Genomic DNA, 13,231 nt, shown 5'->3' on the forward strand with positions numbered 1-13,231 from the left:
CCCACCTTAGAGATCCACATGTCTTTCCGTGTGATATCGTATCCAACACTTTTCACGTCCTAATCCCTACATATAGTTACGAGGAGCCCACATCATATCATACTCATAATAAAGAGAACGTACATCACTTCAACATCAGCTTCTCATACACATCACCACATATTTTACCTTCTAAATATTTTTATTGAAATTGTAAAGCTTTATAATTCAGTGACTGACGAGCGGCAGTTTCGTAGCTTCGAGCACGTCCACAGTAGGGGGAATGTAAATAACTGATAAAGAAATGACGTTCATCTCATCCTACTTAGATTCATCTGCACAGAACTCCACCTTTCGAAATTAATATAGGAAGATAAATGTTAATACGGACTACCGTAGCTGTATTTTAGGTACGTGTAAATCTCCACAATCGGTTTAGTTAAAAATGATCTTCAGGTGCCACAGAAAGTTCACCAACAGTCTTGCTAATTAATTCTCGCTACAAGTGATAGAAATTTGTTGCTGTCATGACTTAGAAAGGCCTAAACACTATACATAAGAGCTTCAGTCACGCCATTTTGTAAGATTTAGGTACGAAGACAGTTGGTGAACTTTTGGCTTCAGCTGAAGACATACACTTAGAACGGAACTGGTTGTAAAGTAGTGAAATATAGCTGCGGTTGTTTTCAGTGACATTTATATTATTCAGCTGCGGAGCACTAAATAGTCCAGGTTACGCACTGTACCATACAGTATGAAATGACTACTGGTACTGTAGCCACAGTCAAGTCGAAAACCATCATACTACCCTGTAAAACCACTATCCTTCATCAAGATACCTTGTTTCCAGCCATATCAAATGTCTCTACTCACACAACTTATCCGCACTCCTGAGAGCATTCCGTTAACTGTACCGACCCTTCTGTGGCTGAGGGATTAACCCCCTCCCTCATCTCCAGTGACTTAATGACATTTCAGGATGGTCGCATTGATGAACAAGTTGCAGAGCATGTATGTGTATGTCACTAGCACAATTTTAACTAACACGTGGAAGAACATCATTTCAGTCCCCAAACAATATGACTTAGGAGAATTCTGCGATCATGCGAGGATTAAGTTGCTGAAAATAAAAGGTAACCATTACTCAAGTGATATCTCACCTGTTACAGGTACTTAACAAAGGAGGAAATAAGAATAAAATTGGTTCATGAATGTAATGTAGCCAGTAAGATTAACAATGCAAGTATTGGAAGTTGTCGAAATAGACACAGAAACTAATATTATACGATTTGCTTTGAACCTCGGCCCATAGCTGGTATGAAATCTATGAATCATCCTTACCACCTTGTAGCTGTAAATTTTTTTCTTTATTTTCTGTATTATTGTACACTCACGGTCTTAGTTCATTTTCTGTACGATCATCAAAAATCTGTGATAGCAAATATTGCAACACAGGTTGCTTTGGACACATAAAAGGACCTACTGTCAAGAACAGTTTTTAAGTACTTGGAAATGGCCTGAATCTGAAACAGTACAAGGGTGCATGAAATAAAGCAAAAATTGACAGTTGCAAGTGGTAAGCAATTAATCAAAAAGTAATATTTTTTCTTTATCCTAGTAACGATAAATATATGTCGTCCAAAAGACTGTGAACTTTCAGAGAGATAAGGAATTCCAAGGGAATAAATCTGAAATTGTCTATTGCTGGGTGTTTATATTAGTCATTCTTCTTTAGCAAATACAACCAATTGCCGAAATATATGTTACAGGATCGATTTTAATGAATACTGTGTCAAAAAATGGTCACAAATGTGGGTACTGCCTGATTCAGCTGCCTCTACCGATGAGTTTTATGAAACCCACAGCACCTCTAAATTCCACACAGGGTTTTCACATTCTCTCCCTTGCTGCATGCAAACTATTTGTCCTACAGAAAAAACGAACAAGATCTTTTTGTAGGAAATTTAATGTAGTTAAATTTTATATTGGACTACGTTTTCGCTAGAGGCTGTAGACCTCGAATTATTCAAGAATAAAATGGCCTTCAAAACCGTTTTTCCTGACCAATTTGAAAACTGTGGTGTCCAACAAAAGCGTATCCCAGTACAGAATTCAACTATATTAAATTTCCTACAAAAATGTCCTGCTTATTTTCCTGTAGGAATAACACTTTGGCCATAGCGAGCGAGAGAACATGGAAATTTCGTAAGCGGTTTCTGAAGGCGCCACGGGTTGGATAAAACTTATTGGTAGGGGCACTTGAATCAAGCAATCAAGACAAGATGTCATTTTTCAAAAAAATCGAGAGTATTACGAATCTGACTCAAATGTGAGTTATAATGGGACCTTCGGAATCTTTAGAAACGACATTTGCAATGGAGTTCACTTAAGAAAGGCGATGCGCAGTGGCAAGGCAGTGTGTACCACGCGACGCTCCAGCTAACAGCATGATCCTGTCACGTTTGAGTATGTGCGCTTTGAGGTGCGTGAAGAACAATTAGGAATGGTGAAGGAACTCAGCGAATGTAGTACTTATTATGGTTGACCGAAAGCAATCACGACAATTATTACGTTTAGAAATGGCAGTGATAGGTTTGCGAGCACGTAATTTTATCTAGCGAGAATCAGAAGCAAACACAGTGGCTCACTGCGGCACTTACAGGGTGACAACTGTTGGACTATATGAAATAAAATCGTCATGACTTCTGAACGGTTTGCGTTAGGACGCTCAAACTGCACGGTTGGCCACGGGTCTTGATGGCAAGTAGTATGCACATTGTTGTTTGGTTTAGCGACGAAGCCCAGTTTCATTTGGACGGGTTCTTCAATAAGAAAAATTGACGCATCTTGGGGACTGAGAATCCGCATTTTGCGATCGAGAAGTCTTTTCACCCTCAACCGGTGCCGGCCGCGGTGGCCGTGCGGTTCTGGCGCTGCAGTCCGGAGTCGCGGGACTGCTACGGTCGCAGGTTCGAATCCTGCCTCGGGCATGGGTGTGTGTGATGTCCTTAGGTTAGTCAGGTTTAAGTAGTTCTAAGTTCTAGGGGACTTATGACCTAAGATGTTGAGTCCCATAGTGCTCAGTGCCATTTGAACCATTTGCACCTCAACCGGTGACTGTGTGGTGTGCTATGTCCAGTCACGGAATAATCGGTGCGGTATTTCAGGCTGACTGCCGAACGTTACGTGAAGGTCTTGGAAAATGACTTCATCCCAATTATGCAAAGTGATCGTGATTGAATGTGGTTCATGCAAGACGGATCTCGACCACATGGAGGCAGGGGAGTGTTTGATGTCCTACAGAAACACTTTGGGGACTGTATTCTGGCTCTGGGTTATACAGAGGCCACTGGCATGGGGCTCGATTGGCGGCCATATTTTCCGGGTATGAACACATGCGACTCCTCTTTCTGGGAATATATTAAAGTCTGCAAAAATAACCCCAAAACATTGCTGAACTGAAGACAACCATTCAGGAGTTCATGACCAGAATCGATGTTTCGAAGCTTCACGGGGTCATGCAGAATTTCGCTATTCGTGTGCGCCACGTCATCGCCAATAGGCATGTCGAACATGTCATAACCTAAATATCGATGGTGACGTTGGCATGTTGAATGAAGTGTATGCACTCCTTAGTTTGTAACTAATTTACATTTTTTCATATAGTTCAATAATAGTCACCATGTACCATAGCGTTGGCTTTTATCAGGGTAGGAAACGGCTGCAGACTGTGGCGTGGGACGAAGAGAGCACACCGGCGATTCACGGTACGCCCTTTACCTCTCTGCCCAGAGAGAATTATACACTCCCTTTCTTACTTGCACACCACTATATAAGAAATTAGCTCTAATACGGCTGTCTTAAGATAGTAGACAGTGAAAGACAGAGAGACAGGCTTACCGATGTAGTCGCAGTGGTGGATCCGCCTCTTCTCGAGCTCTGGGTTGTTCCGTCGGTTGTACTTTGGCGTAGGGGTGGCTGCAGCCGCCAGCACCGTGGCTGCAGGTGGAGGCGGAGGCTGCGGGGGCGGCTGCGGGTGCGGCGCCTGCGCCTGCGCAGGGTAGGGAGGCGGCGGCGTGCGGCGCGCGCCGGGGGAGCCGGGATCCGACGCGGGCGGCGTGGGCGGCGGCGCGAACTGCCGCGGCAGCAGCCCGGGGGCGGGGGTGGGGGCGGGGACGGACGAGCCGGGGGCGGGCGCAGAGGCGGAGCAAGAGGGGGAGCCGGAGACGGAGGCGGCGACGCCGGCCAGCTTGTAGGACAGCGACGGCGCCGGCGCCGGCGCGGCCGCGGGGACCGCCCCCACCACCACTGCCGCCCCCGCCTGCTGCTGGGGCTGCGACTGAGGTTGCAGTCGGTGGTGCGCCGGCTGCGGCTGGAAGTAGCTGGGGTGGAGCGGCACCTACAAAGCCACTGCGCGTCAACATCTCAGCACTAAAAATTTCGTAAAACAGGAAAAGACAATAATAAGAGTCTGGGACCACATATTTACTGTGCAGTATGTCTAGACGATCTAACTGCTTTTATTTATAGAATGAGATTTCCACTCTACAGCGGAGTGTGCGCTGATATGAAACTTCCTGGCAGATTAAAATTGATACCTGACCGAGACTCGAACTCGGGACCTTTGCCTTTCACGGGCAAGTGCTCTACCGTCTGAGCTACCCAAGCACGACTCACCACCCGTCCTCACAGCTTTACGTCCGCCAGTAAGCCCCCAGGCTGTGGCTAAGCTATGTCTCCGCAATATCTATTCTTTTAGGAGTGCTAGTCCTGCAAGGTTCGCAGGAGAGCTTCTGTAAAGTTTGGAAGGTACGAGACGAGGTACAAGTGCTTTTATTTATGTTTATTTAGCCTGATCAGATTTTGGCCGTCTGGTTCTTTGTTACTTCAGTCTGGGTGTTCATATGTACGGTTTTTTACATCATTGTTATGTAAGGAATCACAGCTTTAATATATTAAATATGATAATGCAGTATTAGAAGAATTAAAAATGATCTGAATTCATGTAAAGACAATGTGACGGACAGTACTGACTAGGAACTGCTAGCGTTAATACCCCCAGTACTACGGCCATTGCTTTCACCGCTGGTAATGGTAATAACAAAAACAATAATAATAATAATAATAATAATAATAAGCGGCAGAGAAGAAAGGTACGAGTGTGATATTTTCTGAGAGAGGCAGAGAGATTTAGTGCACCAGCGAAGAGCTTTGGATATGAGAAAGATCAAGTTGGAAAGAAAGATGTTGTTGTGGTCTTCAGTCCTGAGACTGGTTATGTAGCTCTCCATGCTACTCTATCCTGTGCAAGTTTCTTCATCTCCCAGTACCTACTGCAGCCTACATCCTTCTGAATCTACTTAGTGTATCCATCTCTTGGTCTCCCTCTACGATTTTTACCCTCCACGCTGCCCTGCAATACTAAATTGGTGATCCCTTGATGCCTCAGAATATGCCCTACCAACCGATCCCTTCTTCTAGTCAAGTTGTGCCACAAACTCCTCTTCTCTCCAATTCTATTCAATACCTCCTCGTTAGTTATGTGATCTACCCATCTAATCTTCAGCATCTCCCCAATTCTATTCAATACCTCCTCATTAGTTATGTGACCTACCCATCTAATCTTCAGCATTCTTCTGTAGCACCACATTTCCAAAGCTCTTCTCTTCTTGTCTAAACTATTTATCGTCCATGTTTCACTTCCATACATGGCCGCACTCCATACAAATACTTTCAGAAACGACTTCCTGACACTTAAATCTATACTCGATGTTAAAAAATTTCTCTTCTTCAGAAACGCTTTCCTTGCCATTGCCAGTCTACATTTTAGATCCTCTCTACTTCGACCATCATCAGTTATTTTGCTCTCCAAATAGCAAAACTCCTTTACTACTTTAAGTGTTTCATTTCCTAATCTAATTCCCTCAGCATCACCCGACTTAATTCGACTACAGTCCATTATCCTCGTTTTGCTTTTGTTGATGTTCATCTTAGACCCTCCTTTCAAGAAAGAAAGATAATAAGTTGTAATGAGGCAACAAATGTACTGAAGCTAAAGCAGTTATCCAGTTCTCAGATATAATGAGAGAGATCACTCAAGAATCGGAGCGCTGCTCCCGAAAAGCACGTCAAGATAGAGGGTGAGCGATGAAGCGGAACAGGGAAGGTTTTGCTGTGAATTTGGCGACTTGTGTTAATCACACATAATACAGCTCTCCTGGCCGTCTGCAAGGGAGACTTATGAGGAATGTAAATCGTGAGAGAGTAAAAATACTCTCCGTGGAGATTAAGTGATTGATTGAGTACGTTCTTTTTTACGACATACTCACAGAAGCATTCCACTATGCCAAAACAGGTTTCGAAGAGACATTGTTCATCATAAGAGTGTTAAAATCCAAAAAATGAAGATAAAGAATGGTTATAGATGCTTGCCTCCTATTTTTTGTCTCTGGATAGTCCAGTGATGACCACTGGCTAACATTGTGAAATGCTTTTGTGAATGCTGAGTAAGATAAAGAGGAAAGAGAGATAGATAGACTGATAGAGAGAGAGAGAGAGAGAGAGAGAGAGAGAGAGAGCGTGGACAGCATAGTTGGCAGAGAGTGTGGCTCAGCAATGAAGAAAGGATGAACAGTTGCAGAAAGAAGAAAAACAACTTGCTGAGTATAAATATTGGAAATGACACAGAGAGCAATTACGTAGCAGATTTCTATCTAGGAAGAGAGATTACACAGGTTAATCGGACAGATCCAAGCCAAGAAAGCTTTATTGTGTAAATCATCTTTATTGCATTTTTTTTCAATATGACTACTTTTGATCACAAATGGTAATCTTCAGATGTATGTAGTTGAGTAAGCAATCTATTGAGTCACGCAGAAACTGTACATCAGTATTCCGATGTTAGCAAGTTTTCGTTCTTGCAGTATTCCGAACTGAAGTTTCTGCACGACGTAACACAGATCTGAAGATGATCACAAGTTATCGAAACTTATCGTAAATATATATGCTACTAAGACGGAACAGTGAACGACATATAAATTTTTAAATGTTAACATAGTCGCTGAATCTACCTGCGAACAATATGAGGGTGTTATATCCACTGATATGTGTCATTTTACTGTATGTATTTTAATTTTCGAGCAGTCTTCTTCAGAAATCGCTGCATATACCAAAAGACTCTGCATACTAAAGGTGCGTTTCACTACACGATCTATATGAAATTATTTTTTCCTGCATGAACGTTAACTAAAGCTGAGTCCTTACAAAGAAAATATGGTGGAAAATATAGCACCACGAAGGATAAATATTACAAAGTAACTTTATGCTGTAAATCAGTTACTGCAGGACACTATTTGATCTCCGAGATTTCAGTACGATGTGAAACCGTTCCCTGTAGCAACCAGGGCTTTTAAATGGAACTGCCGGCCGTGGTGGCCAAGCGGTTAAAGGCGCTACAGTCTGGAACCGCGCGGTCGCTACGGTCGCAGGTTCGAATCCTGCCTCGGGCATGGATGTGTGTGATGTCCTTAGGTTAGTTAGGTTTAAGTAGTTCTAAGTTCTAGGGGACTGATGACCTTAGAAGTTAAGTCCCATAGTGCTCAGAGCCATTTGAACCATTTTTAAATGGAACTAAATGGGGCGAGGACTTGCGCCCTCTAAGCAGTTTCCTAGCGCTTACACAAAGCATCTACAGATTGCTAGAAGGCAGTGTCGGTTAAGCAGCCTTTCCAGCCATTTCCCAGACATGCATGATGCTCGACATTTCAGCTAATCACGTAATCCATGGAGTAAGTGCAACCTGTCATTCTCTAAAGAAGCACTCAGAATGCCACCTTATGGTGTGTAGTGGAGTGTAGTTTCTGCCACCCACCCCACTTTCATATTCTAGTCGTGAATGGTGCGTGGGAAGAACTATTGGTGGTAAGCCTCCTAGTGAGTTCGAATCTTTCTAATTTTGCTTTTATGGCCATTTCGCGAGATATACTTTGGAGGAAACAGTATGCAGGGTGGTTAGAACAAAGTCTGAAAAGCTTGTAAGGGTGTTTCAGGATACGTTGTTCTGAGAAATAATGTTAAGCCTTTCAGATTTAATTAGAACTGAAGTTAGCCACTCAGGTCGTTGCGTGCGCAAATTCAAGAAGCCTTCCAGCGACATTGCCTCAAACGGGTTCTTTCTTTTTGTTATTTCCTGACTTAAATTTATCACTTCCGAAAAAGGCACGTTTTGACTAGTAATAAAGAATTTGAACAAGTGGTAACCGACGCACTGACAAATGTCTATGCATTACCTCATTTTAGTGCCTGCACGTCCTTGAATTGGCGCTCGCGCCGATCTGACTGGCTAACTTTAATACCAAATTACGCGGGACCGGCGCAACGTACTTTATTTTTTTAATTTTTTTTTACAGTTGTTCATCTGCACAACCTCCCCTGTAACTCCCTTTTCAGACTGTTCTGACCATCCTAGTATTGCTCGACTCTTCTAGGAAAGTACGCTCTCGGAATTTAACAGAGAAACACACCAAGACGCAGAAAGGCTCTGTTATATTCTCTACCACTGGAGCTGGCTGGGCACCTTGGAGACTCTTTACAGCTACGTACAGGAATCGGTAACGAAACGCGGTGCTCTTATTTGGATATTCTTTATTTCCTCTATCAGTTCCATCTAATACATATCCCAGTACTGCTACCTCGCCCACCCGGCTAGCCGCGCAGTCCAATGCGCTGCTTCCCGAGCGGGAAGGCGTGCCGATCCCCAGGTCGAATCCGCCCATCGCATTACTGTCGAGGTCCGGTGTGCCGGCCAGCCTGTGGGTGGTTTTTAAGGCAGTTTTCCATCTGCATCGGCGAATGCGGGTTGGTTCCCCTTATTCCGCCTCAGGTTCACTCTGTCGGCGTTTGCTGCGCAAACACTGCCTCCACATACGCGTACACAATAATTAGTGTACCACGCAAAGATTGGGGCTACGCTCGTCTGGTATCTGGATCTGGTATGAGACGTTCCTGGGGGGATGGGGGGTCCACTGGCTGGGGGTCTACTGGCTGGGGGTCCACTGGCTGGGGGTCTACTGGCTGGGGGTCCACTGGCTGGGGGTCCACTGGTTGGGGGTCTACTGGCTGGGGGTCCACTGGCTGGGGGTCTACTCGCTGGGGGTCCACTGGCTGGGGGTCCACTGGCTGGGGGTCCACTGGCTGGCGGCGGAACCGCAAAATAACCCTAGGTTCGGTGTGGGGCGGTGGTGATGTGGGTGGATTGCTGTGCCATATTATAGCGGTTGTGAAACACTAAGCGCTAAGCGCTATGGCGAGACGAAGCCTCTCCGTCGTTTCAAGGTCCCCGGTTCAATACACACAATAGACACACTGCTACCACTTTTCTGGTGGCAAAAACTTCTTGACAATTCTTCCAATGAGTCTCAGTACGGCGCCAGCCTTAATGCGAAAAGCCTCGCAGAATTTCCGACGCCATCCGGAAACTAAAGACGCGCGTTGTCACAGGAGGTGAACTTGCGGTAGGCAGCATCAGACCCATCAGAAGGTTGACGATTCAACAAAAGTATCATGTAGTACTGGTGGGACAGGCTACAGGAAGAATGCCACTTACCTGCAGCCGGTCCATGTCGTCCGGGGACTCCATCTTGACGATGGCGGCGGCGAGCATCTCAGCGTTCTCGGGGTCCAGCTTCTGGATGCTGGAGGTGATGTCCTCCCAGATCGCCGGCCTCAGGAAGACGTCGTCGTCGGGGGCGGCTGCGGGGGCGGTGGCCAACGAGAAGGCGGCGGCCAGCGCGCCCGCCCCCGACGGGTGACCCACCGGCGAGTCACTGGGGGCGGGCGCCGGCGCCGGCGACGACTCGAGGTACGGGTCGTGGTGGTGGAGCCCGTGGTGGTGGTGGTGGTGGTGGTGATGGTGGTGGTGGTGCGGGGGATGGTGGTGGTGGTGGTGGGGCAGCGGCGACTCGCGCTTCACGTCCGGCTCGACGTCCAGACAGCGCAGCCGGTCCAGCTCCGGCCGGCACAGCAGCGCGTCCAGCTCGCTCGTCTGCAACGTGATGAAGGGCTGGCTGTAAAAACAGCGAAAGCTTGGGTCGAAAGCACTGAAGTTACTGTGGGGTGCTAATATCTGTGTAGACTGGGAGTGAAGGTAGGAGTAAGGTACGTGGTATGCATCTGTCCTTCGCTGTTTGGTAGATAGGCTGCTTAAAGTCCTGATGAGTAAACAGGATAGAATGACGGAGCTAAATATTATAACAGCTAATCAGGCTAGATAGCAGAAGCGGGAACTGCAGAACTTTGCCTTTCGCTGGCTGTGCTCTTACTAAAAATGCTATTCAGTCTCAAATCACGGCAGTATTCCTGTGCTACTTTTCAGAGCTACTCTGCGTGGCACAACAAAAGAATCGCTCGCGAAATAAACTTCCTACCCACAGCCTTCCGTGACATTTCCAGGGGAATGATAGTCCATCAAGGCACGAGGGTGAGGTTCCATCAACTTTTGTATTTCATCTTAAAGATCACCACACTCACTCAGAAAACTGTAAGTCGTATATAATGGTACGTCATGGCTCCTAATGAGTCAGTTAACCCTCACCAGTTTAGATTATGAGAATAATGAAATGCAATTTTCCAACCACTGAAGATTGCATATGAAATGTATAAAGCCAGTCATGTCAAATACAATTTTGGGACAGTGTTTCTTATAAATAAAATTAAATATTTCACGCGTTGAAGATGCTAACAAGTTTTCTGACGAACAGAGAACTGCACAACTAGTAACTAACAACGCACACTTCTTTAATAAAATGAAGATTAACCCAGACGTGTACATAGAGAAGATACCACAACAGTATCGAGAAAGGAAGACGATTTTGATTTTAACTGCTGCTACAGTCTGGAACAGCGTGACCGCTACGGTCGCAGGTTCGAATCCTGCCTCGGGCATGGATGTGTGTGATGTCCTTAGGTTAGTTAGGTTTAAGTAGTTCTAAGTTCTAGGGGACTGATGACCACAGAAGTTAAGTCGCATAGTGCTCAGAGCCATTTGAACCATTTGTACCAAGAGGCTGACAAAAATAGTATACAGACCAATGTGAAAGAAAACTGAGAATGTGTTAATGACACTCAGTTTGGCTGTAGGAAGTGTAAAGGTGACAGAAAGGCAGTTCTGACTCTGTGGTTGATAATGGAAGCAAAATTAAGGAAAAATCAAGACATTTTCACACAGTTTATCGACCTGGAGAAAAGTAGGTAGTGTGAAATGTGCATGATTTTCGATATTCTGAGAAAAAAATAGACGTAAATACAACACACAATATGTATAAGAACCGAGAGGGAATAATGAGAGTGGAAGATGAAGAACGATATGCGCGGATTAAAAAGGAAAATTGTCTTTCTCCCTTACTGTTCAATATGTGTGAAGCAATGACGGAAATGAAAGAAAGGTGTAAGAATTGGACTAAAATTCACGGTTAAAGGATTCGATAAGACTCGCTGATGACACTGTAGTCCTTAGTGAAAGGGAAGAAGAATTACAGGACACGCTGAATGGGACGAATAGTGTAATCAGTAAAGAATAGGGCTTGAGAGTAAATTCAAGAAGGACGAAAGTATTAGAAATAGCAAAAACGAAAACCGCGAGAAACTTAACATCAGAATTGATGATTACGAAGCAGATAGAGTTAAGTTGAGCGAAATAACCCATGACGATGGGAGCAAGCTGGACATAAAGGGCAGGCTAGCACTAGCAAAAAGTGCATTCTTGGACAATAGAAGTTTCCTGCTGTCAGGAATAACTTTTAATTTAAGGAAAAAATGCTTGGAGCACAGTATTGTATGACAGTGAGGCACCGACTGTGGGGAATCGGGAACAGGATAAAATCGAGTGGACTGGTAAGGTAAGGAAAGAGGAGATTCTCCTCAGAATTGCCGAAGAAAGGAATACACGCAAAACACTGACAAAAAGAAGGTACAGGATGTTAGGACATCTGTTAAGACACCAGAGAATACCTTCCATGATATTAGAGGCTGTAGAAAAAAAAAGATTCTGGTTATAAAATACGAGGGCAGTTCAATAAGTAATGCAGCACATTTTTTTGACAAGAAGAAGGTACAGGATGTTAGGACATCTGTTAAGACACCAGAGAATACCTTCCATGATATTAGAGGCTGTAGAAAAAAAAAGATTCTGGTTATAAAATACGAGGGCAGTTCAATAAGTAATGCAGCACATTTTTTTGACAAGAAGAAGGTACAGGATGTTAGGACATCTGTTAAGACACCAGAGAATACCTTCCATGATATTAGAGGCTGTAGAAAAAAAAAATTCTGGTTATAAAATACGAGGGCAGTTCAATAAGTAATGCAGCACATTTTTTTTTCTGAAACAGGGGTTGTTTTATTCAGCATTGAAATACACCAGGTTATTCCCCAATCTTTTAGCTACACAACACTATTTTTCAACGTAATCTCCATTCAGTGCTACGGCCTTACGCCACCTTGAAATGAGGGCCTGTATGCCTGCACGGTATCATTCCACTGGTCGATGTCGGAGCCAACGTCGTACTGCATCAATAACTTCTTCATCATCCGCGTAGTGCATCCCACGGATTTCGTCCTTCATTGGGCCAAACATATGGAAATCCGACGGTGCGAGATCGGGGCTGTAGGGTGCATGAGGAAGAACAGTCCACTGAAGTTTTGTGAGCTCCTCACGGGTGTGAAGACTTGTGTGAGGTCTTGCGTTGTCATCAAGAAGGAGAAGTTCGTCCATATTTTTGTGCCTACGAACACGCTGAAGTCGTTTCTTCAATTTCTGAAGAGTAGCACAATACACTTCTGTTTTGATCGTTTGACCATGGGGAAGGACATCGAACAGAATAACCCCTTCAGCGTCCCAGAAGACTGTAACCATGACTTTACCGGCTGAGGGTATGGCTTTAAACTTTTTCTTGGTAGGGGAGTGGGTGTGGCGCCACTCCATTGATTGCCGTTTTGTTTCAGGTTCGAAGTGATGAACCCATGTTTCATCGCCTGTAACAATCTTTGACAAGAAATTGTCACCCTCAGCCACATGACGAGCAAGCAATTCCGCACAGATGGTTCTCCTTTGCTCTTTATGGTGTTCGGTTAGACAACGAGGGACCCAGCGGGAACAAACCTTTGAATATCCCAACTGGTGAACAATTGTGACAGCAACACCAACAGAGATGTCAAGTTGAGCACTGAGTTGTTTGATGGTGATCCGTCGATCATC

At 44.8% G+C, this 13,231-nt stretch overlaps 1 protein-coding gene across 1 annotated transcript in view; it reads right to left on the minus strand.

Moving 5' to 3' along the window:
* LOC126188383 (dendritic arbor reduction protein 1-like) overlaps positions 1-13,231 on the minus strand; it is a 191,229-nt gene that overhangs the window by 17,027 nt on the left and 160,971 nt on the right. Inside the window, exons 2-3 of the mRNA XM_049929982.1 lie at positions 9,584-10,021; positions 3,880-4,378 (exon numbers count right to left, since the gene is read on the minus strand). Coding sequence (XP_049785939.1) covers positions 3,880-4,378; positions 9,584-10,021 — 937 coding nt within the window. The remainder of the gene's footprint in view (positions 1-3,879; positions 4,379-9,583; positions 10,022-13,231) is intronic.

This window comes from Schistocerca cancellata, chromosome 5 (assembly GCF_023864275.1).
Source record: "Schistocerca cancellata isolate TAMUIC-IGC-003103 chromosome 5, iqSchCanc2.1, whole genome shotgun sequence".
Classification (NCBI taxonomy): domain Eukaryota; kingdom Metazoa; phylum Arthropoda; class Insecta; order Orthoptera; family Acrididae; genus Schistocerca; species Schistocerca cancellata.